Source organism: Oryx dammah, unplaced genomic scaffold, assembly GCF_014754425.2.
Source record: "Oryx dammah isolate SB20612 unplaced genomic scaffold, SCBI_Odam_1.1 HiC_scaffold_4, whole genome shotgun sequence".
Taxonomy (NCBI): domain Eukaryota; kingdom Metazoa; phylum Chordata; class Mammalia; order Artiodactyla; family Bovidae; genus Oryx; species Oryx dammah.
In genome coordinates this window covers 19,977,107-20,001,249 of record NW_024070188.1, presented here as the reverse complement: position 1 = coordinate 20,001,249, position 24,143 = coordinate 19,977,107, and the positions used below count along the sequence as shown (strand labels likewise).

General features: G+C 36.7%; 1 protein-coding gene across 2 annotated transcripts in view; it reads right to left on the bottom strand.

Annotated features, from left to right (window-relative positions):
* Window positions 1-458: 458 nt before the first annotated feature.
* CEP85L (centrosomal protein 85 like) overlaps window positions 459-24,143 on the bottom strand; it is a 143,810-nt gene continuing 120,125 nt past the window's right edge. Inside the window, exons 11-13 of one of the 2 annotated variants that reach the window (XM_040238415.1) lie at window positions 17,158-17,262; window positions 15,043-15,274; window positions 459-4,977 (exon numbers count right to left, since the gene is read on the bottom strand). In XM_040238415.1, coding sequence (XP_040094349.1) covers window positions 4,814-4,977; window positions 15,043-15,274; window positions 17,158-17,262 — 501 coding nt within the window. In that variant the 3' untranslated portion in view covers window positions 459-4,813. The remainder of the gene's footprint in view (window positions 4,978-15,042; window positions 15,275-17,157; window positions 17,263-24,143) is intronic. The other variant, XM_040238416.1, reaches the window with a different exon arrangement.

The following is a 24,143-nucleotide window of genomic DNA, read 5'->3' as shown; positions in this document are numbered from 1 at the left end:
TTATTTGTATATGTTTCAGTAAGGTTTTAATCTCTGATTAGAAGGGAGGAAATAAAAAAGATTTACCTTGCCAATCTTTCAGCAATACAAAAAACTGAAATCTGATTTTGTCTGTTGGAAAAGTAGAGAGAAGACTCTTGATTGAAATAAGAATTTTAGAAATTCAAAGTAGAGATACAGTTCTATGAGCTGAAATGCATAGCCATGCCTTGTATTTATGCCATCAGAAAATCTCAGTGCCCTTTAAGGAAAAGGCCTGACAAAACACTTTGCAATGACTGAAAAGAAACCCTCAGACAGACACAGGAGGCAGAAGTAGCCCTGTTCTAGTAAGATTTTTTTCTTGCATAAAGAAAACTTTGAAAGAGTCAAGCCAGCATATTATTGTCATTGAGAATTCAGAGTGTGAAATTTCAAATACATTTTTATATCAACATTAGGCACTTGGTAGACATAAATCTTTTATAAAAAATTTATTTCTCTGTTAATACAAATTCCAACATCAACAAACAATAGTCCAGTGGAAAAATACTTAGCCATTAACATTGAAAACTTTTTAAAATTTAATAAATAGAACTTTGGCATTCAAAATTCTAGCTGTAAACCCTATTAAAAAACAAAAACCAAAAACAACCCCTTTACAAAAAAAGAGGCAAGGATAATAATCAGAAGGCATAAGCCAACCAGTGGCTTCACATTCTTTTTACAATAACCGTATTTCAATTAAGTCATGACTATTGTATTTACACATGAGGTATTCTGGGTGGTTCAAAAACTGAACCTAGTTTATAAAAACCACCAGTCATAGTGACTGATGGTATACTCTGCTGTGCTTTTAATGTAACCACCTAGCACCTTACTACTTCTTGTCATCACACCAATGTGATGCTGAATTTTATGTTTATGTTTATGTACTTAAATAACTATTTATACATACATATATATATATATATACACACACACACACATACACACAAATGACTACATTCCAAAGGAGTTTCCTGCTCACTAAACAGAGAAAAGGTTGGACTCCAAAGACATGTTATTTGATAACTCCCTTTATGTTTATTAAGGTATCTACCTAGTAACGAAAACTGCTCCTTGCTTTAAACAAAAATCCTTAATCAAGTCTATTTACAGAAAAACAAGGTGCAATAATCACCAACATTCTTACAGCTCATGTAAATAGAAATGAATGCTTACTGCAGGCAAAAAGGCACAAAAGGTTCTTCATGTATGCAGTTGCAACAGTGTTGTTAATGACATTGATTTGAAACTACATTCTTAATATACTCAATGCTTCTTTTAAATAAGATAAAAATCCAAATATCTAAAACCCTTCCCTCTTCATGATTAAATGCAGGTTATTATTTTACAGCAATTTCCAGCATGACATTTTGGGGTGAAGCTAGAAATTTTATGTTTTGTGAACACTGGAAAAAAAACTGTCAAAAACGGAAACAAAATGAATTAACTTTGGCTCTGAGACCTCTAGCTACTGGCAGTTTCAAATGACATTGAGTAAGCATGGTTATGAGAATTGCTTATTTCTGTAATTACGTCTCTACAATGATACAGAGCTGCATAAGAGAATGCTAAAATCCAAGGATGTGCCTGAGCTAAACTATGTGATGTGAAATATAGTCCAAGCTCTCAGCTACTGTACTGTCCAATGAACTACTACTGATATTGAAAGATCATTCTACTAAAGTAGTTCCTTTAAAAATGCCATCTAAGATAACCCTATTAATAAGTCTTGAACTATGACAAAATTTATAGTCTCATTAGTCATTCATTATTGTATGTTATTGTGGAAATGTACGCTGTCCATTTTACCAACACTTTTCAGCCCTTGAGATTGTCTCAAACAAGCTACTGAAAGAAGTCTAATTCAGCTTAATAAATTGTCATGACCAAAACAAATGTCACTAATATAAAATATGGTTAACACTGAATACTGACTCCTATTTCAAACACAAAAAGGGGCCACACTTATTGGGAAAAAAAAAAGAAACAAACTCAGGCAAGGCTTACCTAAGTCAATACTTAAGCAAATTTCAAATAGATTTACTTTAAGACTTAGATTAATTTTCACCTCAGATAGATAATCACTGTAATAACTCCTAAGAATATCCTACTTCAAACTAGGACACGACACTATAGAGTTTCTACTTGTCCACCTTACCTAGTCTAACAGTAAAATCTTTGTTTTTAAAGAGATATCATTATTCTTACTATTCTAACATAAAAGGTTGTCTTGGAGAAGGGAATTTTCTGAAAAATCAAAATTAAATACTGACAGACTACTCATAGCTTTATTTCCCCCCAAATTCCCTCCAAGGCTGTCTGCTTATTATCTAGGACCCTTTACAAAACCCAGACTCTAAGAGATTAACAGTCTGTACTTAAATTATTTCATCTTAATTCTCCTTTTCATGGAGGGGATACATTTTGGAAACTGAAATATATCAGGAGTAGTTAGTTAATTTTCTGTTAGGTTAAAACTTTTTTACCCCAAGATACATGAATTAAGTCAAATTTTTTGAGTTTTAGAAAACTTACTTTTTAAAAATATAAATTATTTTATCACAACAAAGGTGGAAAACAAAGTATCTACAGTGGTCAAAACAAATGACCAAAAGTTTGTTTAAACAACACTAATAACCATAAAACTCCCAAACATATACATTTTAGTAAGAACCTAGTGATCCAAGTCAGTGATTATTTATTTGCCCATTATCACTCTCATTTTAGGGTACCTTTATTTTCAAAATTGTGGAGGTTGAGGGTGGGGGGAGGGGATTTTATTCAAAGAGAATGTAAAAATGTGTGCCACACCTACAGGTTATCTATTTAGATGCTAATTATCTACTTTACTGTAAGTGACCATTTTTATAGATATTAATTTTTACAAGGCAGAATTCTTTGTATCAGATTTTTGGTATAAATTTACTACTCCTTGATTGTCTTCAAACCACCAACATTCAAAAACAGATGAACATCTTAGAAAGCCAAGTTTTTGCTATTGACCAAGTCCCTCCTTTTTAGCTTAAAGACCGTGGGAAGCAGAATCCCTACAATGCACTGATTTCTTAGTGTCCAGATCCTAAGACATTAAATGGCAGGGAGGACTCAGGCACTGAACAGAAGGGAAGGCTGATGTCCTTACAATGTATTATAACTGATTGCTGAAATTTAACTATTGAGTAACTGTTCAGAACTGTCTATAAGTCAAATTCTGAGCTGAATGTCTTCCTGGGTAGTTTATTTGAAGGTCTATCCCAAATATGTTTTCACTGCTGAAATTATTCAGGAGCATATTTTTCTAGGAGCAGCCTTTATACCATTAATATAAGTCTGGCAAGAAAACAGACATGTGATCTGCTCTTGCCCCAAACAATATTCTCCAGCTTGATTTTCATCCCTTGCTCCTTCTACCTATTATTTGTCTTGACCTAAATGAGACTTGGGGCTGTATCAAGAGATAAATCAAAACCAATGTGTAAAGGACAATGACTGCCACAACTAAGTACATTCAAAAGAATGTACTAAATGCTCTGAAGGTAATCAAATATATACTCTTTCCAAGATACAACTAAAATAGGGAAATACTCATTTGGAAGTTTAAATGACTGCATGTCTATTAAAAAAAATCAGTTTTATTTCATAGTGATACCCTAAACCCCAGAAGAACAACTAACCTGGGCAAGTTTATATTCTATGAAGAACCCTGTTTTTAATGTACTTTATCTAATAAAAGGAATTTCAGTATCACTTAGGTTTAGACTTTGTTTTATGCTAGTGATAATTCAGATATAAAGAATACAGGTTGATTTTTTCTTAAAGTGGTTTCAACTTCAAAACAGATACAAAACTGTTAAAAATGTAAACATTTGAGATTTGGATAAATAAGTTATTGTTCCAGAGTCATTTTGTTCATTTTACAATAATGATCTGAGGCCTTAGGTTTGCATTAATTGTATATGGCTTTGTTTACACTGATATATATATATATATATATATAATCTATAAATAGAAATTGTAAATAGTAAGGGACATGTTAAAATTAGTTCAGATTATGTTAAATCACCTTGTAATACATAAATTATAATGCTAATGGGATTAACCATCACATCGGTATTTCACACCTCTTAGAGGATTCATAATCACTCTGGAAAAATCGCTGATCTATCTACAGTATGAAAATCAACCCAACCCCACAACCTCACCATCTCAGCACAGTGATCGTTCAAAACACAAAAGGTTTGGCTGCTGTACTACTGTTACAACACTTGCCTGGTGTGGGAACTCTTGCTGAGCCAACCCTTGAAAACCCCAAGTACAACACAAGCTTCTCCATGAAGAAAAAGAAAGAAGCACAATATAGTGTGTGCCTTTCTCAGAACCTTTGCTTTGATCTTAGAAATCCTTATAATTTTGTAAATAAGTACACATGCACACACACACACAATTATGTGATTAAAAGAAATTCTATCCCTTTATCTGAAGGGCACTCTTCACAGCTTGGTCCTACAATCAGTAGTTTGAGAATACAGGTTTTTTTTTTTTTTCTTATACATTTTATCATATTTTTCAAATGGCAATTTAATTTTTTTTGCCTGATTAGATAAGCCCCTTAGAAACTTTCTCACATCCCAATTCTTCTGCAACAGAACAAATCCACAGAAAAAAACCTATGCAGCAAGACACATGTCGCTTGCAACTTTCTATCATGGCTCCTGAAGAGAAACATGAAGAACTTAACACAGCAGCACTTTGCAACGGGTCGTTATTGCTGTGGGCCCAGCACTGGTCACTGGGTAACACAGTTGTCTCCCATGTCCTGAGCATAGCGGTCTGATATTGTGGTCCGTAATTCATCTATGTCCCTCCGTAACTGGCATACATCTGACAGTTTTTTAGTGAGTGCTTCTGGGCTGTGGTCATTCTCAGTTTCTTCAGCTGAACAGTTCATTGCTGTGGATACAGAACATGGAGAAAATTTCACATTTTTTGGTAACAAAGACATTTTAGGATTTTTAGCCTAATTATCATTGGAAATATAATGCTATACACTCAATACAGGTCAAGCTCAGGTTTAAATTTTGCATTACAGTAAATGGATCTTATCTACTTGGTCCTTTTAAAATTTTGCTAGTGAAAATGAATAAATTCATACAGCAATACACACAAATTCAATAGGTTTAATGGATGACAATATTCCCAAAGTAAAAAGGAACATGCTAATAGCTCTCTTCAAACCCAACTGGAGACAAAAATCTGAAAATCTTTTGGGTGGTAAGGGGCACTATCTTATATTTTTACAGACTGCAAAGTATTAAGAATTGAGTGTGTGAGTGTGTGTGTGCGAGCAAAGTATTAAGAATTGAGTGTGTGAGTGTGTGTGTGCGAGCAAAGTATTAAGAATTGAGTGTGTGTGTGTGTGTGTGCGTGTGAGTGAGTGTGTGTGTGTGTGTGTGTGCGTGTGCTGGGATTCCAAACATCTGAATTCCAAACAATTGAATCAGGCTGAGAGCCAACTGCCCAATGGCTAAATCACTGAGGGTAATGGCTGAGTTCAGAATCAGATAACATATTATTTTAACAAATGCTAATTTAACTGTTTTATTTTTCATGATCCATGATCTAGACACTGTACTGAGTGCTGAGGTCAGCAAAGTAATGCACCTGGTGGCTTATTCTTAACAATTTACAAACTTTTCATAAACAAGCAAATTTAGTCAGGTGTCCTAGGTAACCTCCCACGACACAAAGTCTACAGTAACATTAGGAAGAGAACAAGATGGCCTAACTGGAGAGGGGACAGGCTCTCTGAAGAGGCCAAGGAAGCAGAATGAACACAGGTATACAGAAACAGAAAGCAGAACAGTCTGATATAAATTGAGAAACATCAAGAAAACCAGTCACCAGCTCTAAAATGGTTGAGCGTAAGTTATGAGACAGAGGAGTGTCAAGAAGCGAGAGTAGAGAGGTGGGTGGGAACCACCTTTGTGTCTGTTCTAAGGGGCGTCTGAGGAAATCTGAACTACGGGTTAAACGATGGCTCTGGCAGCAACATAAAAGATGGATCGGGGGCTCTCCAGGACCTGAGGGTTCTTTGGAAGGAGAGCGTGAGCGAGGGAGCAAGCGAGCTCCTAGGAGGTGTGGGTGCACGGAGAGAGGGAAGGCAGCGGTGGTGGTGGCAATGCTGGGGAACAGCGGATTCCGGCCGGAGCCACACCAAGGGAGCTCGCAGTGGTGACCCACCATCCTAAGCACTCTCCCAAGTCTGGCCCGCTTGGTGAGGACTTCTGTCTCCTGGCCCAACCTTGTCAAGCAAGCTGGGATCTACGAGTGGAAAGGTGACCAAGCCCAAAGAGGAGAAAGACGCTTCTAAGGAGATTAGGCCCTGAGCCTTTGGAATGGGAGCACTGACTCCAAGACCCTAGACTGCCAGAGGACTAACCCTGGGAGTATCAAATAGTGAGAACTCACACAAAGGAAACCACTTGAATACAAGACCCGGAATCACCCAACCACCAGTAGTAGCACCCTGTGCAGGACGCCTCATCTAAACAACAAACAAAACAAAAATACAAACCCAGTCAGCAGCAGACAGGATCACCACCTCACTCCGCCTTGCCCATCAGAGGAAAAACAAGTAAACAAAAACGCACACAAATCTCACCCTATACGAAGCTTACGCTAACCACTGGACAAACCTTAGGAGGGCAGAAACCAAAGAAATAAAGAATTCAACCTTGAAGCCTGGAAAAAGGAGACCTCAGACACAGTAAGTTTAAAAAAAAAATGAAAAGGCAGAGAAATACTACACAAATGAAGAAACAAACTAGAAACTCAGAAGTCCAAAGAAATGAAGAGGAGATAGGCACACTACCTGAAAAAGAACTCAGAGTGATAGTAGAGATGATCAAAAGCCGTGAAAACAAAATGGAGAAAACGCAACAAGAAGTAAAGAATAAACATACAGAGACAAACAACACAATTACTGAAATTAAAAATACTCTAGAAGGAATCAATAGCAGAATATCTGAAGCAGAAGAACGAAATCAGGGAGCTGGAAGATAAAATGGTAGAAATAACGTCTAAAGAGCAGAATAAAATAAAAAGAATGAAAAGAACTGAGGACAGTCTCAGAGACTTCTGGGACAATATCAAAAGCACCAACATTCAAATTATAGGGATCGAGAAGAAGAAGAGAATAAGAAAGGTATGAGAAAATTTTTGAAGAGATTATACTCGAAAATTTCCCCAACGTGGAAATGGAAATAGTCAATCAAGTTCAAGAGGCACAAAGAGTCCCATACAGGATAAACCCAAGGAGAAACACGCCAAGACACATACTAATCAAACTAACAAAGACTAAAAACAAAGAAAGAATATTAAAAGCAGCAAGGGAGAAGCAACAAGTGAAATACAAGGGAAACCCCATATGCTTAACAGCTGATCTTTCAGCAGAAACTCTGCAGCCAGAAGCGAATGGCAGGACATATTTAAAGTACTAAAAGGGAAAGATTTACAGCCAAGATTATAGTACCTGGCAAGGATCTCATTCAAAATTGATGGACAAATACAAAGCTTTTCAGACAAGCAAAAGTTAAGAGAATTCAGTACCACCAAACCAGCTTTAAAACAAATGTTAAAAGGACTTATATAGTCAAGAAATACAAGAGAAGAAAAAAGATCTATAAAATTAACCCCAAACAATTAAGAAAAATGGCAATAGGAACAAATATATCAATAATTACTTTAAATGTAAATGAATTAAATGCTCCAACCAAAAGACAGAGACTGACTGAATAGATACAAAAACAAGATCCATATATATGCTGTCTACAACAAACCTACTTCAGACCCAAAGACATATAGATTGAAAGTGAGAGGATGGAAAAATATATTCCATGCAAATGGAAAGCAAAAGAAAGCTGGAGTAGCAATCCTCGTATCAGACAAAATAGACCTTAAAATAAAGAATATTACAAGAGATAAGGAAGGACACTACATAGTGATCAAGGGACCAGTCCAAGAGGAAGACATAACAACTGTAAATATCTGTGCACCCAACATACAAGCACCTTAATACATAAGACAAACACTAACAGACATAAAAGGAGAAACTGACAGTAACACAGTAGTAGTAGGAGACTTTAACACCCCACTCACACCAATGGACAGATCATCAAAACAGAATTAATAAGGAAGCACAAGTCTAAAATGATACACTAGATGAGATGGATCTCACCGACATCTTCAGAACATTCCATCCAAATGCAGAAGAATACACCTGCTTCTCAAGTGCACATGAAACATTCACCAGGATAGACCACATCTTGGGTCACAAATCAAACCTTAGTAAATTAAAGAAAACTGGAATTGTATCAAGCATCTTCTCTGACCACAATGCTATGGGACTAGATATCAATTACAAGAAAAAAAACACTGTAAGAAACACAAACACGTGGAGATTAAACAATGAGTTTCTAAACCAACAGGTTACTGAAGAACTCAAAAGGGAAATCAAAAAATTTCTAGAAACACATCACAATGAATACACGACAACTCAAAACCTACGGGATGCAGCAAAAGCAGTCCTAAGAGGGAAGTTTATGGCAGTACAGTCCTACCGCAAGAAACAAGAAAAACATCAAATAGACAACCTAACCTGACACCTGAAACAACTGGAAAAAGAAGAACCAAAACCCCCCAAAATTAGTAGAGTAAATCATAAAGATCCAAGCAGAAATAAATGAAAAAGAAATGAAAGAAACAATAGTAAAGATTAATAAAACTAAAAGCTGGTTCTTCAAGAAGATAAACAAAATTGACAAGCCTTTAGCCAGACTCATCAAGAAAAAAAAGAGAAGACTGAACCAGGAAGAAATAGAAATTATGAACAACCCAATTACAACCACTGAAACTGAAGCTGTGAATGAAAATCTCCCAAAAAACAAAAGCCCAGAGTCGAACAGCTTCACAGGAGAATTCTATCAAACATTTAGAGAAGAGGTAATGACTATCCTTCTAAAACTCTTTCATAAAATTGCAGAGGAAGGAACACTTCCAAACTCTTTCTACGAGGCCAGCATCACCCTGATACCAAAACCAGACGAAGACAACACAAAAAAGAAAACTACAGGCCAATATCACTGATGAACATAGATGTAAAAATCCTCAACAAAGTTTTAGCAAACAGAATTCAGCAATACATCAAAAAGCTCATACACCATGATCAAGTTGGGTTTATTCCAGGAATGCAAGGATTCTTCAATATATGCAAATCAATCAATGTGATATACCATATTAACAAATTAAAAGATAAAAACCATATGATCATCTCAATAGATACAGAAAACGCCTTTGACAAAGTTCAGCACCCATTTATGAGTAAAACTCTTCAGAAATGGGCACAGAAGGAAACTACCTCAACATAGTAAAGCCATATATGATAAGTCTACAGCAAACATTAATCTCAATGGTGAAAAACTGAAAGCATTCCCCCTAAGATCAGGAACAAGACAAGGGTGCCCACTTTCTCCACTGTTGTTTAACATAGTTCTGAAAGTCCTAGCTAGAGCAATCAGAGAAGAAAAAGAAATACAAGGAATCCAGATCAGAAAAGAGGAAGTAAAGCTCTCACTGTTTGCAGATGACATGATACTGTACATGGTAAACCCTAAAGATAGTATCAGAAAATTACTTGAGCTAATCAGTAATTTACCAAAGTTGCAGAATACAAAATCAATACACAGAAATCACTTGTATTTCTATATACTAACAATGAAAAATCAGAATGAGAAATGAAGGAATCAACCCCATTCATCACTGCAAGAAAGAGAATTAAATATTTAGGAATAAACTTACCTAAGGGGACAAAAGAACTGTACACAGAAAATTATAAGACACTAATGAAAGAAATCAAAGATGACATAAACAGATAGAGAGATATTCCATGTTCCTGGTTAGGAAGAATCAATATTATAAAAAATGATTATACTACCAAATGCAATCTACAGATTCAATGCGATCCCTATCAAATTACCAATGGTATTTTTTACAGAACTAGAACAAAAAATTTCACAATTCATATAGAAACACAAAAGACCCAAATAGTCAAAGCTGTCTCAAGAATGGAACTGGAGGAAGCAAGCTTCCTGACTTCAGATTATACTACAAAGCTACAGTCATCAAGACAGTATGGTACTGGCACAAAAACAGAAATATAGACCAATGGAAAAAGAAAGCCCAGAAATAAACCCATGCACCTATGGGTACCTTATTTTTGACAAAGGAGACAAGAATATACAATGGAGCAAAGACAGCCTCTTCAATAAGTGGTGCTGGGAAAACTGGACACCTACATGTCAAAGAATGAAATTAGAACACTTCTTAACACCATACACAAAGATAAACTCAAAATGGATTAAAGACATAAATGTAAAACCAGAAACTATAAAACTCTTAGAGGAAAACATAGGCAGAACACTCAATGACATAAATCAAGCAAGATCCTCTATGACCAACCTCCTAAAGTAATGGAAATAAAAACAACAGTAAACAAGTGGGACATGATTGAACTTAAAAGCTTTTGCACAGTAAAGGAAACTATAAGCAAGGTGAAAAGACAACCCTCAGAATGGGAGATAATAATAGCAAATGAAACAACCGACAAAGGGTTAATTTCTAAAATATACAAGCAGCTCATACAACTCAATACCAGAAAAACAAACAACTCAATCAAAAAGTGAGAAAAAGACCTAAACAGACATTTCTCCAAAGAAGACATACAGATGGCTAACAAACACATGAAAAGATGCTCAACATTGCTCACTATTAGAGAAATGCAAATCGCAACTACAATGAGCTATCACCTCACACTGGTCAGAATGGCCATCATCAGAAAGTCTACACACAATAAATGCTGGAGAGGGTATGGAGAAGAGGGAATGCTCTTGCACTGTTGGTGGGAATGTAAACTGATACAGCCACTACGGAAGATGGAATGGAGATTCCTTAAAAAGCTAGGAATAAAACCACTGTATGACCCAGCAATCCCACTCCTAGGCATATACCCTGAGGAAGTCAGGGTTGAAAAAGACACCTGTATCCCATTGTTCATTGCAGCACTATTTACAATACTAGAACATGGAAGCAACCTAGATGCCCACCGATAGATGAATGGATAAAGAAGTTGTGGTACATATACACAACAGAATGTTACTCAGCCATAAAAAGGAAAACATTTTAGTCAGTTTTGATGAGGTGGATGAACCTAGAACCTATTATACAGAGTGAAGTGAGTCAAAAAGAGAAAGATAAATATCATCTTCTAATGCATATATACAGAATCTAGAAAAATGGTACTGAAGAATTTATTTACAGGGCAGCAATGGAGAAACAGACATAGAAAATAGACTTATGGACATGGGGAGAGGGGAGGAGAGGGTGAGATGCATGGAAAGAGTAACATGGAAACTTACGTTACCATATGTAAAATAGATAGCCAAGGGGAATTTGCTGTATGACTCAGGAAACTCAGAGGCTCCGTATCAATGCAGAGGGGTGGGATGAGGCAGGAGATGAGAGGGAGGTTCAAAAGGGAGGGGATATATGTGTACCTATGGTTGATTCATGTTGAGGTTTGACAGAAAACAACAAAATTCGGCAAAGCAATTATCATTCAATAAAAAAATAAAAAAGAAAATTAAAAAAAAAGATGGACTAGGGATGGGGGGGTGGGGCACAATGGTTGACAGAGAAACCAGTCCAGATGAAAGACTACTAAAGCTCCCATTAAGGCAAGAGTACAGTGGAGATGTGGCAGCAGGAATAAATGTTACAAGCAGGAAGGGGCTCACAGACGTGATGAGGTTTGATTTCCAGGCAGCTTGGAAAGGGGCCCAGGGATTAGGCATAGGACACAGATGGGCGAACGAGAGGGTGGAGGATAAAATCTAGGTTGGGTTGACAGCTGGATAGTGGTTCTACTCATTGAGAGGAGGAACGGGTTTAGGGAGGGAAGAAAAGTAGTTTCTGTTTCAGACATACTGAGTCTGCGATACCTATGAAACTGCTGGTTCTAACGTACAGGTGAGTAAAGTCAGGAGCCCAAAGGGGAAGAATGTCTAGGCAGGGTGAGAGCTAAATATCTTTAGGGGTCAAAGGTACAGGGAAAACAGAAAACAAGTGGTTATGTACAAGATTACCTGGAAAAAGTAAACAAAAACAAAAGACCAACAACAAAAGTTTCCAGGAGGACTGCCGGTATTTACATGGTAGAGAATTTCACAGATTGAGGCTGAGCAGTCATAAAGGTAGAAGCAGAACCTAGAGAATGATGTCACGGAAACCATGGAGGCAGAGCTTTAACAAGGGTGAGGTGAACAGTGTCAGCAGACAGTCGATAGGGTGATGAGATAAGGACCAAAAAAACCTCCACTGTTTTTGAGAAGTTAGCTGGTTGGTCAAATTTTCACAAGGCTGGACTATAGGGTAAGGATTCTGGGGTTAAACCCTAACAGACTGGAGGGAGTATACATGGTGGCAAGACTGCTGAATCTCCCTTTCACTCATGTTAGGATTGCTCTCTTACCCTATCACTGAAAAAGTTAATAAATGCTAGATAAGCAGTGCAAAGGTAGAAGGTTACAAAATAACCGAAAGGATGGCCAGCCCTAAAATGGTGGACAAAATGAGTCTTTTGTGTGTAAGCTTTTATTTCTTGCTCCAAGAGATGACTGCTAACTTCCAACACCCCATGATCACCCATCAAACTTCTCTTTGAGATTCAAGCCAAACACCCCCATGGAGGCTTCACAGCCCCTCCCAGGTAGATTTGACTGTTTTTTCCCCCCCTGTGCTCCCACTGTCCTCTCATCACATTTCAATTATAGTACTTATTTGAATGCTCCAATATTGTTGTTAATGTGTGAGCAGGAACTGTGTTCAATTTATGTGCATTATCAGCACTTCAGTGCTTGGACTATAGAAGGCATTTGATTAATGTTTACTGAGTGACTGAATATACTTAAACACTGAAGTGTTTTAAAAACCAACTAAATGAATAAAAAAATGGGCAGAAGACCTAAACAAGTAATTCTCCAAAGAAGACATATAGATGGCCTATAGGCACATGAAAATATGCTTAATGTTGCTAATTATCAGAGAAATGGAAATCAAAACTACAGTGAGGTACTATCCCACACGAGTCAGAATGGTCATCACTAAAAAGCCAACCAACAATAAGTGGGGGTGGAGGAAGGGGAACCCTCCTACATTGCTGGTGGGAATATAAATTGTGCAACCACGATGTAAAACCTTATGGAGGGTCCTCAAAAGACTAAATACAGAACTGCCATGAAAAGAATAAAATAACATCACTTGTAGCAACATGGATGGCCCTAGAAATTATCATACTATACGAAGCAAGAATGATTCAGACAAACACCATATGGTATCATTTATAAGTGGAATCTAAAATACAACACAAATGAATTTATCTAAAAAACAGAAACAGACTCACAGACATAGGAGACAAACATCATCACCAGAGAGGAAAAGGGGAGAGGGATAAAGAAGGAGTGTGGGCTTCCCTGTGGCTCAGACAGCAAAGATCTGCCTGCCATGCGGGAGATTCAGGTTTGATCCCCGGGTTGGGGAGATCCCCTGGAGAAGGGAATGGCTACCCACTCCAGTGTTCTTGCCTGGAGAATTCCACGGACAGAGGAGCCTGGCAGGCTACAGTCACTGGGATGGCGAAGAGTCAGACACGACTGAGCGACTAACACTCACTTTCTTTCATGGGATTAACAAACTACTATATGTAGAATACAACAAGGTCCTACTGCATAACACAGGAACTATATTTGATATCTTATGATAACCTATAATGAAATATATTTTATATGTATAACTGAATCTCTGTTGTATACCAGAAACTAACACACAACCCTGTAAACCAACTATACTTCAAATTTCTTTCAAAGTGCTTTCTATATACTCACACTCAGATATGTGTTGTTACATTCATGGAAAAGAAACTTCTGCGGACATTTACATGATCAGGAGTTACAGTTACATGATCAGGAGTACTATTTGGTTTGCCAAAATAACTATTATGATACAAGACTGTAGAATCTCTTTGATGAAACTGGAAATAAAACTAGTCTCCACTCAGCCACATGGTAATCATATTATTAAGCAATTACTCAATACCACATGTTGTTGGTATAGAAACATTATGGTTTTAATCCACTCATTTCTCCTTACTGAAGTCCATTTCCTCTATATTAAAAAGAGACCAACATATCAATATTATAATGATTTTGGGCCCTTATGTAAGTTGAGCGTTTCAGCAAAAGTAGCAGAGAAGGGACCAGACCCTAGGATAGTACTGAGGCAGCTCTCACCATCAGAGTGCAGGAGGGAAGAACTGAGGCAGAATGGGTGGGTGTCACATGGAAAGGGACAAAGCCAGCAGGTACGCATTGCAAGGATAGCAGAGCTCCAGGCACGAAAATTGGCTCATGTGGCAGCCTCGGCACCTACATTAAACAGCTGCCGCAGAACATACATAGGAAAGCTTCTAAATATTTTCTCTCAGATATTTTACTAGCGGACTGATGGATGGGTCATTAATTTAATACAATCACCACATGAAAGCAAAGAGAATCATCACTCTTAGAAATGTAATCAGAAAACCACACTTAACTACTATTCTGGTCACATATTGAATTCTGCACAGGCAACATCTCCTAACTCATCCATATATGTGGATTTATAGGCATTCTTCCAAGTGGCAGTCCATATCAACTATGACCCTCCTCATTTTTATAAATACAATGAGGCAAGTTCTAGCTATTAAGCAGTGACAGGTGTTCAGAGCCACAGACTGATTCAGAAATTTATAAATCTAAGTAGGAAGGGAGATAAAAACAAATAGGGAAAAGACAGACGTTTCTAATTCAAGAAGATATGTTTCTAACTGTTAGGCAATATAGTTAGGACAAGTCATTAGCCACTTACATCTGATTCCCAGTAATAAAGAAAGATTAGGCTCCTTGCCCTGAGCGCGCTGATTAAGAATACTACACAATGCCTTCAAGTCAAGCAAACAATAGGACATTTCCTTGAACAGCTGATCAATCACACTCAAATCAAAGAGTGGCCTTTTGGAAAGAACGGTCTGCTGCCTGGACTGTTCTGCTTCCTGGCCCTGATCCAATAAAGAGCAGGTCTCTTCTGTTTGTCTTTGGTTCTGCATTGGATAAAGAAAACAAAAATTAGGCTGTCAGAACAGAGGAAAGGTACTCAAAAGCCATAAAGGTTGACATTCTCCCACCCAAGTCTATAAACAAAACAGTGAGGTCATATTACATGTACAGTAACCAAATTTAACTGCATACATGCAGAAAGAAAAAAGGGAGAGAAAAAGAATTAAAATACTGGAAAGCGTTTCTCTGTGCCATCTGATGTCTAAGGGTAAATCTGAGAGACGAAACATAAATTCCAACAGACTCAGTTTCTAGGGAGTCTTCCAAGGTCTCATATTGAAAGTAATTTGCTATGAGATTTATCCCCAGAATAGAAAGAACTGCAAAGAAAATTGAAACCTCATCCTGTAGTTTTATTGTTAGCAGCAACAGTGATTTACCTAATCTGAAACTATTTTTTTGTACACTGAGAAAAAAGTATATATGTTATGGTGTTGATAGGAACCAAATTTTTCAGTGTAAGAGGAAAAGAAAAGTATAAAATCAAAGATGAAGAAAAAAGCCCAAGCAACTCTCAATTGTTAAATCTGAATTAGAAGTATCAGTATGAACTCATGATTTATTATGCTCAGAAAAAGCTACACTCACTTATTCCCCAAATTACCACCATTTATTCCTCATCCTGAAAATTACTAATTAAAGGTAAGTTTGACTAACTTTCCAGGTGGTACTGGAAATTTCAGAAAAGCCAAACAGCTTGGGTTAATGAGGAAAATACAATTTTTTATAGAAGAATGCCAGCTAATAATTATAAAAGGAATGATATAAAAATTACTCTTTTAATTGTCTAATGAGTCAGATGATCATTGGTGGATGTTAAAACCATCAAAGGAAAGGGTGCTGGCACACTGGATATTCACACACTTGCCTAAGTATCAACCCCACAGATCTGCTGATTGCAGAGGCTAGTGTTACAGTGGAAAGAATCAGTCTGTCACCACCTTAATCCAGTGAGACCGGTATTTGTGACACTTAGAGGGATAAGCAAACACATATAATTTGATGATGTGAAAAATACCTACAAAGTATTCATGCCAAAAAATGTTTGCAATGAGTCTAATATCCTTAGCTTTAACTTCTAGCTTACAAGAAGTACAGGGGTAGAGAACAAGATAAATGACACCATGAGGAAGCAATCAGACAAATTCAGGTATAACAAATCTGAGTCTATTAGACAAAAGGCCTGATTTTGTTAAGGAGAAGAAAAGAACTTTAGGTTTAAAAAGCAAAATGAAACACAACACATGGTCTTGATTGATACTGGTTTTAACATTTGGGGAAGAAAGGCGGGAGTTTTTGTAAGACAGGTATTACCAAGCATCAAGGAAAATCATTCTTATACGGTGGGACAGTGCTGAAATAGCACCGTCCCTAATTTCTGGAGATGTATTTCTAAGTATTTAGAGGAAAACGTCATGATGACAACTCAAAACTAAAATAAGGACTTTTCACATAACATGTTGTTAAACTCAAGCCAAATATTAATATTTTATCTCATAATTAAATGAAGAAAGTGATCTGTTCCATAGATGATGTGTCTACATTTTACTTTCCTTAAGGACTGTCAAGGGTAACTTTGTTTATATTCAATTTATGCATCATTTCATGACTTCGGATCTAATCTCTCTGTAACAGCTGACTTTGCTGTAGTTAAGTGTATGAAATTGTTTCTAAGACAATACAAAACTAAAAGTTTGTCTTTTTATTATAATCTTATTAAGAAACCCAATGAATTGAATTAACTGACACAACAAAATCAAGTCTTCAATTAAAAAATGATTTACAAATATGTATAAAACAGGCATTTCCTGTAACTTAAATAGGTACTGAATCATCCTTGAAAGTAATCTGAATTTCTTCTACTCACATCAAGCAATGTTCTTAATCTCTGAAGGTTTCTTTCTTTCTTCTCCAGCTCTTCCATCATCTTTTGAGTAGTCAATTTTTCTTTAGAAAGTTTCCCTTGCATAGACTACAGTAAAGAGAATTTGAAAGCAAAGCATGTTAATACTTAAAGCATAATGCAATTAGGTAGGCAACCAGGAATACTGGCTCTGAACACTTTAGATGTCCTGACTTCCCCAATCCCTTGGAAAATGAGGCCTCCACTTTTCAAGTTCTAGAGTAGATAGTTCTAAAGAGTGGGGGAGTGGGGAGAAAGGAAAAGTATCATCTTTACCAAGTAAGTTTTAATTCTTGGTAAAACATGTTAAATCTAAAGGTGCAGTTTGATGCTATATTGCAAACAGTTTTTATTTTACTGATTCTCATTTATATACTGGGAGTGTATTAGCAAATCTATACTTAAACAATTGAGCGGGAACAAATCTGCCTGCAATGCAGAAGACGTGGGTTTGATCCCTGGGTTGGGAAGATCCGCTGGAGGAGGAAATGACAACCCACTCCAGTATTCTTTCCTAAAAAATCCCAAGCACTGAGGAGCTTGGCAGGCTACAGTCCCTGGGGTGTCAGAGAGTCAGAAATGAGGGAGGCGACCATGCATGGTGCAGCATACTTAAAAAACAAAACAAAGCCTTTTTCTTGTGATTAACAAGCTACAAGATGATACAGTCATAAGACTGTCCCTGTTTTCCATTATTTGAAACACAGGTAAACACCCCTCTTGGTGTACAGTATTCCAAGCAGGGAATGTAATGTTGAATTCAAGCCAAAGGTCTATTATAGGGCTTTAACTAATCTCTCTCTTAACTCCATTACAAAATTATAAATTAACCAGACATGACACTACTGTGAGAAAATCTTGAGTATATCCCCGCAGAATATAGGATATTTTAAGAGCTCTTGGGTTATTTCAGCTTATAAATCTGATTTTCAGCAACATACCAGAGAAGAACTTGTTAAAAACCTTGTACTTATCAGTGACTTTTTTCTATCAACTTTTCTCCTTTTAAACCACAAGATCAATAAATATGACTAGAGAAGAGACTTCATTTTTTTTTTTCCCCTTCAGGTCTGTATTTAGTCTCAACACTGAAAATACTTCAGAATGTTGACCACCTAATTAGCACACAACCTACTTTTCCCCCCTCACATTATCTCTGGGTGGAATAAGGGAGGATGGTAGTCACCGGTGGTGAGATAAGACTCTAAATATAAAACAGTTTTCTTAGTAACAGTATCTAACCTTTTTGGTTTTTAATTTCATTTGTCTGCTAAGCTCTGTAAAAGTATTACATTTAATAACTCAAAAGTTGGATACAAATGAATCAAGCTCTATAACAAGCACATTTTATTTCAAGGAAAAACTTGTTTTATATTCTACAAAAATGAGCTCCACAGCACAAAGTCACATGGGCTATTTGAGAATATATATTTTTGTGTACTGAAATTCCTTTGTAACTGCACTTGACTGAATCTAAATCCATTTGATTGAATGATATGTTGGGATTTATTTACCTAGCCAAAAACTGATACTTACTGGCATGACAAGATTATTTGGCTGGAATCCAGAATTTATCCAAAATTTTCTTAAGATTTATGACTTTATTTTATTAATATTGTAAAGAAAGGCACCACAAATAAACTACTCTAAATCTCATTTTAACAATGAAAACTGAACCCAAAAGAGGTATTTTCATATGGTGTAAAACAATTCTTTAAAAGACTACAGTTTTTTATTTTTATCATGTTGAATGTGACTGACTAGCTAATAAATCTGATTAATGTATTACCACATAAACCTAAATTTAAATCAGTGAAAGGAAAGGCAATCTTCTTCACCAGAATGAATCAGAAATGTTTGGCCCTAGTGCTGTTTGGCACCAGAAGGAAAATTGAATTTGGGAACAATATTAATATCAAGCTTAACATGTTGTGTTGGTTGGGTTCAAAGGCACTAGCCAAGTGGTCCTTTAACAGAGGAAAGAGTTCACAGATACACTTATTGTAATAAGACCAAATGCTGTACTACTTATAGGATAATATTAGGTGTGAATGCTATAGCTGCCTAACAGTTAATATTTCAGCTAAAAGATTACTTCTCTATTCCAAACTATATGAAAAAGCACATGTCTAAGAAAAAAGCAAGGGCAGGGGAATTTCAGCTAAGCTTAGAATTACTGAAGTTAAAAATAAAGTAATTTTTAAATGTCTACAATTTTTCTTTAAATTTCTTGTTTAATAATGATTTAAGTCTAAGTTACTAACCTAAACAGGTCTGTATCACAATCATTCTTGGAGTTGAATGTGGTTTTAAATTCATTTGTTATTAACATTTTGATTTAAATATCCAGAAATCCTAACCATTTTTCTCCCCCTAAATACAGATAGCCCAAACAAAGAAAAACCAAATGTGCCTTACTCAATGTATTCTACATACTTCACAAACCTAATTTAGGACAGAATATTTCGAAAGAATCTTATATTAGCAGTTTTGCTATACAAACACACAGAAGTAACCAACCTCATCTCACCCCATCCCACACACAAAAGAGCTTCACAAATACATTTCTTCATATAATCATTCATTTAGCAAAAATATATCCACATCAGTGAACAAAACAGTCAAAAACACTTGGTCTTTCTGGAACTTGTACTAGGAGGAAAAAGGCCAAAGAATATAAACATAATAAATATGTAAGTTATGTAGTATCACATATTAGAATTTGCCCAGTGCTTTGGAGAACTGCGTGTGGTGATGGAGCCGGGGGGTGGAATGTCAAATGCGAAAGAATAAGGGCCCATGGAAAAGATGGCATCTGAGCAAAGTCCTGAAGGAGGTGAGAGACTGTGTCCCATAGGTAACTAGAGAGTATGTTTCAGTCAGTGCAAAGGTTCTGAGGCAGATGGGTGTCTCTTCTGTGTGAGAAATAGCAAAGAGAGCTAGGATGACAGAAAATAGTAAGAGATAAAGTCATTATAAAGCCTTTGAAATAAATTTATCAGGGGAAACAAAAAGGCATTTTACTTTGCCACCATATAGTAGAATGTAATGTACTAAAAAATTTCACTTTAGGGACAAAATTGCCAAATTACACTTCGAGGTAACTGAGTATAAAGTGCTTTCCACAGGAGATTAGTTTCCCAACGTGCTCCAGCTTAACTATTTTTCATTCCAGGAAAACCCCTTAAAACAATTCTCTCCCCTAAGGCTTATCTTAATATAAGGAACAAATCAGACTAACATTTCTTTTTCACTTTGAGGTAGCCAGGATTAATGCCCAAGGCACAAACTCTGAGGTCAGACAGACATGACTTAGAATGTCATCTGAGACTTTGGGCACACCTGTCAAAATCTCAGCAAATTCATGTATAAAAATATGCTCTTTCTTACTTTGTATGATTACTGTTGAGGTCTAGGGATAGTAAACATAAACCAGAAAGAGCCGTTCCTATAACATATAATATCATCACCCAGAACCATCACTGGCATCTCTTCATTTGGCAACAGAGGTTCCATTTCTCACTTTGCCCTAACTATTGGACAACTATTGGACAACTATTAAATCACTTTCCCTCATTCTTCCATACTGATAAAAGAGAATTTTCAAAGTATTTTAAAACTAAGCAATAAATAATGAATATGCAAGCCCCATAAAAATCACATTTCTTAAGGTTTCTATTTAATAATAATTAAAGACAGTGTCCAGCTCAAATTCCTTTCTTAACTATCATCTTGCTACCTCATATAACATTACAAACCACCTGCCCGAGAGTTCTGCTTTTACAATGATGACAGGAAGAGTTGCTCAGAACTAGTCCCCAAGGAAACTGGTGAAAAATCATTTAAGTGCATAAATCCTTTCCATGAGAAAACTTTTTAATGTGTTAGAAAAAACAAGTAAACAAGTAAATCTTTTTACTTTGTATGTCCTCTGCCAAAAGATTATAATGGTAACATAAAATGGTAAGATTTCACTGGAAACAAATTTACATGGGTGAAATGTACCTTTGAGAAATAAATAGGAAGGAAGGTAGTAATGCCCAAAGAAGAAGAACTCATTCACACTCAGACTGTAGCCAGGTTTATGGAAATGACGGGAAACATTCTACTGCAAAATGTCTTTTCTATTGTACACTGACAGAACCTTTTAAGAGGAGAAGCCTGTTTAGCTACACTGGTTTCGTGGATAAAAGGAAAGGCAGTATTTCTAAAGGATCAACTAGTAATCAAGGTATTCACGCCAGTTAACAATATTACCTTGACAGCTGAACAAAACATCTGCGTTTTTTATAGCACTGAATTCAATTTCAAAATTATTGTACACTTTTACATGAAGTAAAACCTTTTCTATATTCAACAACAAATACATTATAATCAGTAGAAGACTGAGTTCTCCCCAAACTTCAAAGTTGTAAATCAATAAACTTGTCACTGACCTAAATCAGTATTTATTTGACTTCTGATACACAGCACCAAAGAATCGATGCTTTTGAACTGTGGTGTTGGAGAAGACTCTTGAGAGTCCCTTGGACTGCAAGGAGATCCAACAAGTGAATTGTAAAGGAAATCCGTCCTGAATATTCGTTGGAAGGATTGATGCTGAAGCTGAAACTTCAGTACCTTGGCCACCTGATGCGAAGAACTGACTCACTGGAAAAGACCCTGATGCTGGCAAAGACTGAAGGCAGGAGGAGAAGGGGACAACAGAGGAAGAGATGGCTGGATGGCATCACCGACTTGATGGACAAACTCGGAGTTTGAGCAAGCTCCGGGAGTTGGGGACGGACAGGAAGGCCTGGCATGCTGCAGTCCATGGGGTCACAAAGAGTCAGACATGACTGAGGGACTGAACTGAACTGAACACATCTTATAGTATAGTAAAGTCACTCAGTTGTGTCCGACTCTTTGTGACCCCACGGACTGTAGCCCACCAGGCTCCTCCGTCCATGGGATTCTCCAGGCAAGAACACTGGAGTCGGTTGCCGTTTCCTTCTCCGGGGGATCTTCCCGACCCAGGGATCAAACCCAGACCTTCCCACGTTGCAGCCAGATGCTTAGCCGCCTGAATCACCAGGGAAGCCCTAAATTATGGTATGTGCTCACTATAAAATGTTTATTTAAAAAGAATGAAGTAGTTTTTAATTTACTGACATGAAATGATCAGTATATATTATTAGATAAAAAAATGTACAGCACAAAACAATATTTATTATATTATCTCGCTATTTAAATACAAACATATAAAGAATTACATTTAAGTGAATGCACAGGAAAATGTCTACAAAGATACAATTTTGTTAATTAGTTATCTCTGGAACAAAGAGTAGAACAGCTGATAGGGAGGATGACACTTTTATATTGCTTGGATTTTTAAATAACAAGAATGTCATTTTTAACTTAAAGGGAATAGTTACAAAATGGAAAGAAACTATTAATATTATGTACTGGAAAGCTAAGAAAAACTAGTAACACAGAAGCATCTTATCTGACTTAAAGAATGTTTCAACTACATAGATAACCCCGTTAGAACTGACTTTCAGAGGATGCTAACGACTATTACATTTCTATGAGTAATTACCATCAGTGAGTAACCTCACTCCAAACAATGACTTCACTGGTTCCTAATAAATCAAACTCTACAGAGAGATTATATATTAGGGTCCAATCCCTGGAAATGAGTTTTATATCACTAGAAACTATTAAAGTTGATCAAAAGTAAAATAAATGTTATGTTTCAAAGATGTTTTTTAGATATTTAAATATTCCTTTGAAGGAATTTTTCTGCAGTATTCTTAAAAAATATATCCATGGGCCTAAGAACTCCTTTTTCTGCTAAATTTTCCTGTAGCAAGCATAGGCATTTTTCACTGCTTCAAGAACTTCAAAATCTTCTAGGATTTTCTATCTTGACAATATTCACTTCCAAGATAATATTCACCAATGCGTGTGAAAGTACCAGAAAAAAGAAAGCCGAGAATAGAGCATAATCATAATAGTGGAATTTTTGCTAGTTATTATGGAGTTTTAGGGTTAGCAAGAGAGTAAAAATAGATTATCTGCATTTAAAACTTAACTTCTATTAAAAACAATTTTTTTTTCCTAGATAGAAAGACTTATTGTGCTAACACACACATACACACAGAAATGGTAGGGAGAGGAAGTAATCCAAAAGGACACATGAGTCAGATGAAAGAGCTGCCAATGCGCCAAACTGGAACAATTTGAGCAACAAAGTACAATAGTATTAAATTATAACCCAAGGCATAAAACATAGCCATGAATCCATATTGATGTAAATCAATGTGGCAAAAGAGACAAACTTCCCATTATAAAAAAATTACAAGGACTTCCCTGGTGGTGCAGTGGGTGAGAGTCTGCCTGCCACTGCAGGGAACCCAGATGCAATCCCTGGTCAGGGAAGGCCCACATGCTGCAGAGCAACTACGCCCACGTGCCACCAGTACTGAGCCCTCCCTCTAGAGTCTTCGAGCCACAACCACCGAAGCCCGTGAACTCAGGGCCCACGCTCTGCAGTAAGAGAAGCCACTGCATGAGAAGCCCAGCATCGCAACCAAGAGCAGGCCTGCCTGCTGCAACTAGAGAACGCTTGCACACAGCAGCAAAGGTCCAGAGCAGCCAAACAGAAACGTTTTTCAATGACTATAAAAGGTTTTCAATGCCAAAGGACAAGGCTGACTGTCTGTCATTTGCATTGAGATAGTTTTTATTAGATTTACTTCTTGGAAAATGTTACCAAATAAAATAAAACTTCCTTTCACTGTGGTCCGTGATAAGCAGTTAGATAATGGCTGAGGAAACCAGCCATCTCTCGATTTGAATGGCTTATAGAACAACTGAAGGAACACACATTAAAAAGAATGACCTCTGTGGATCAATCCAGTAAGTCCACATGCATGCCGAAATGGGCGAGCATTTGATCACGCTGACAG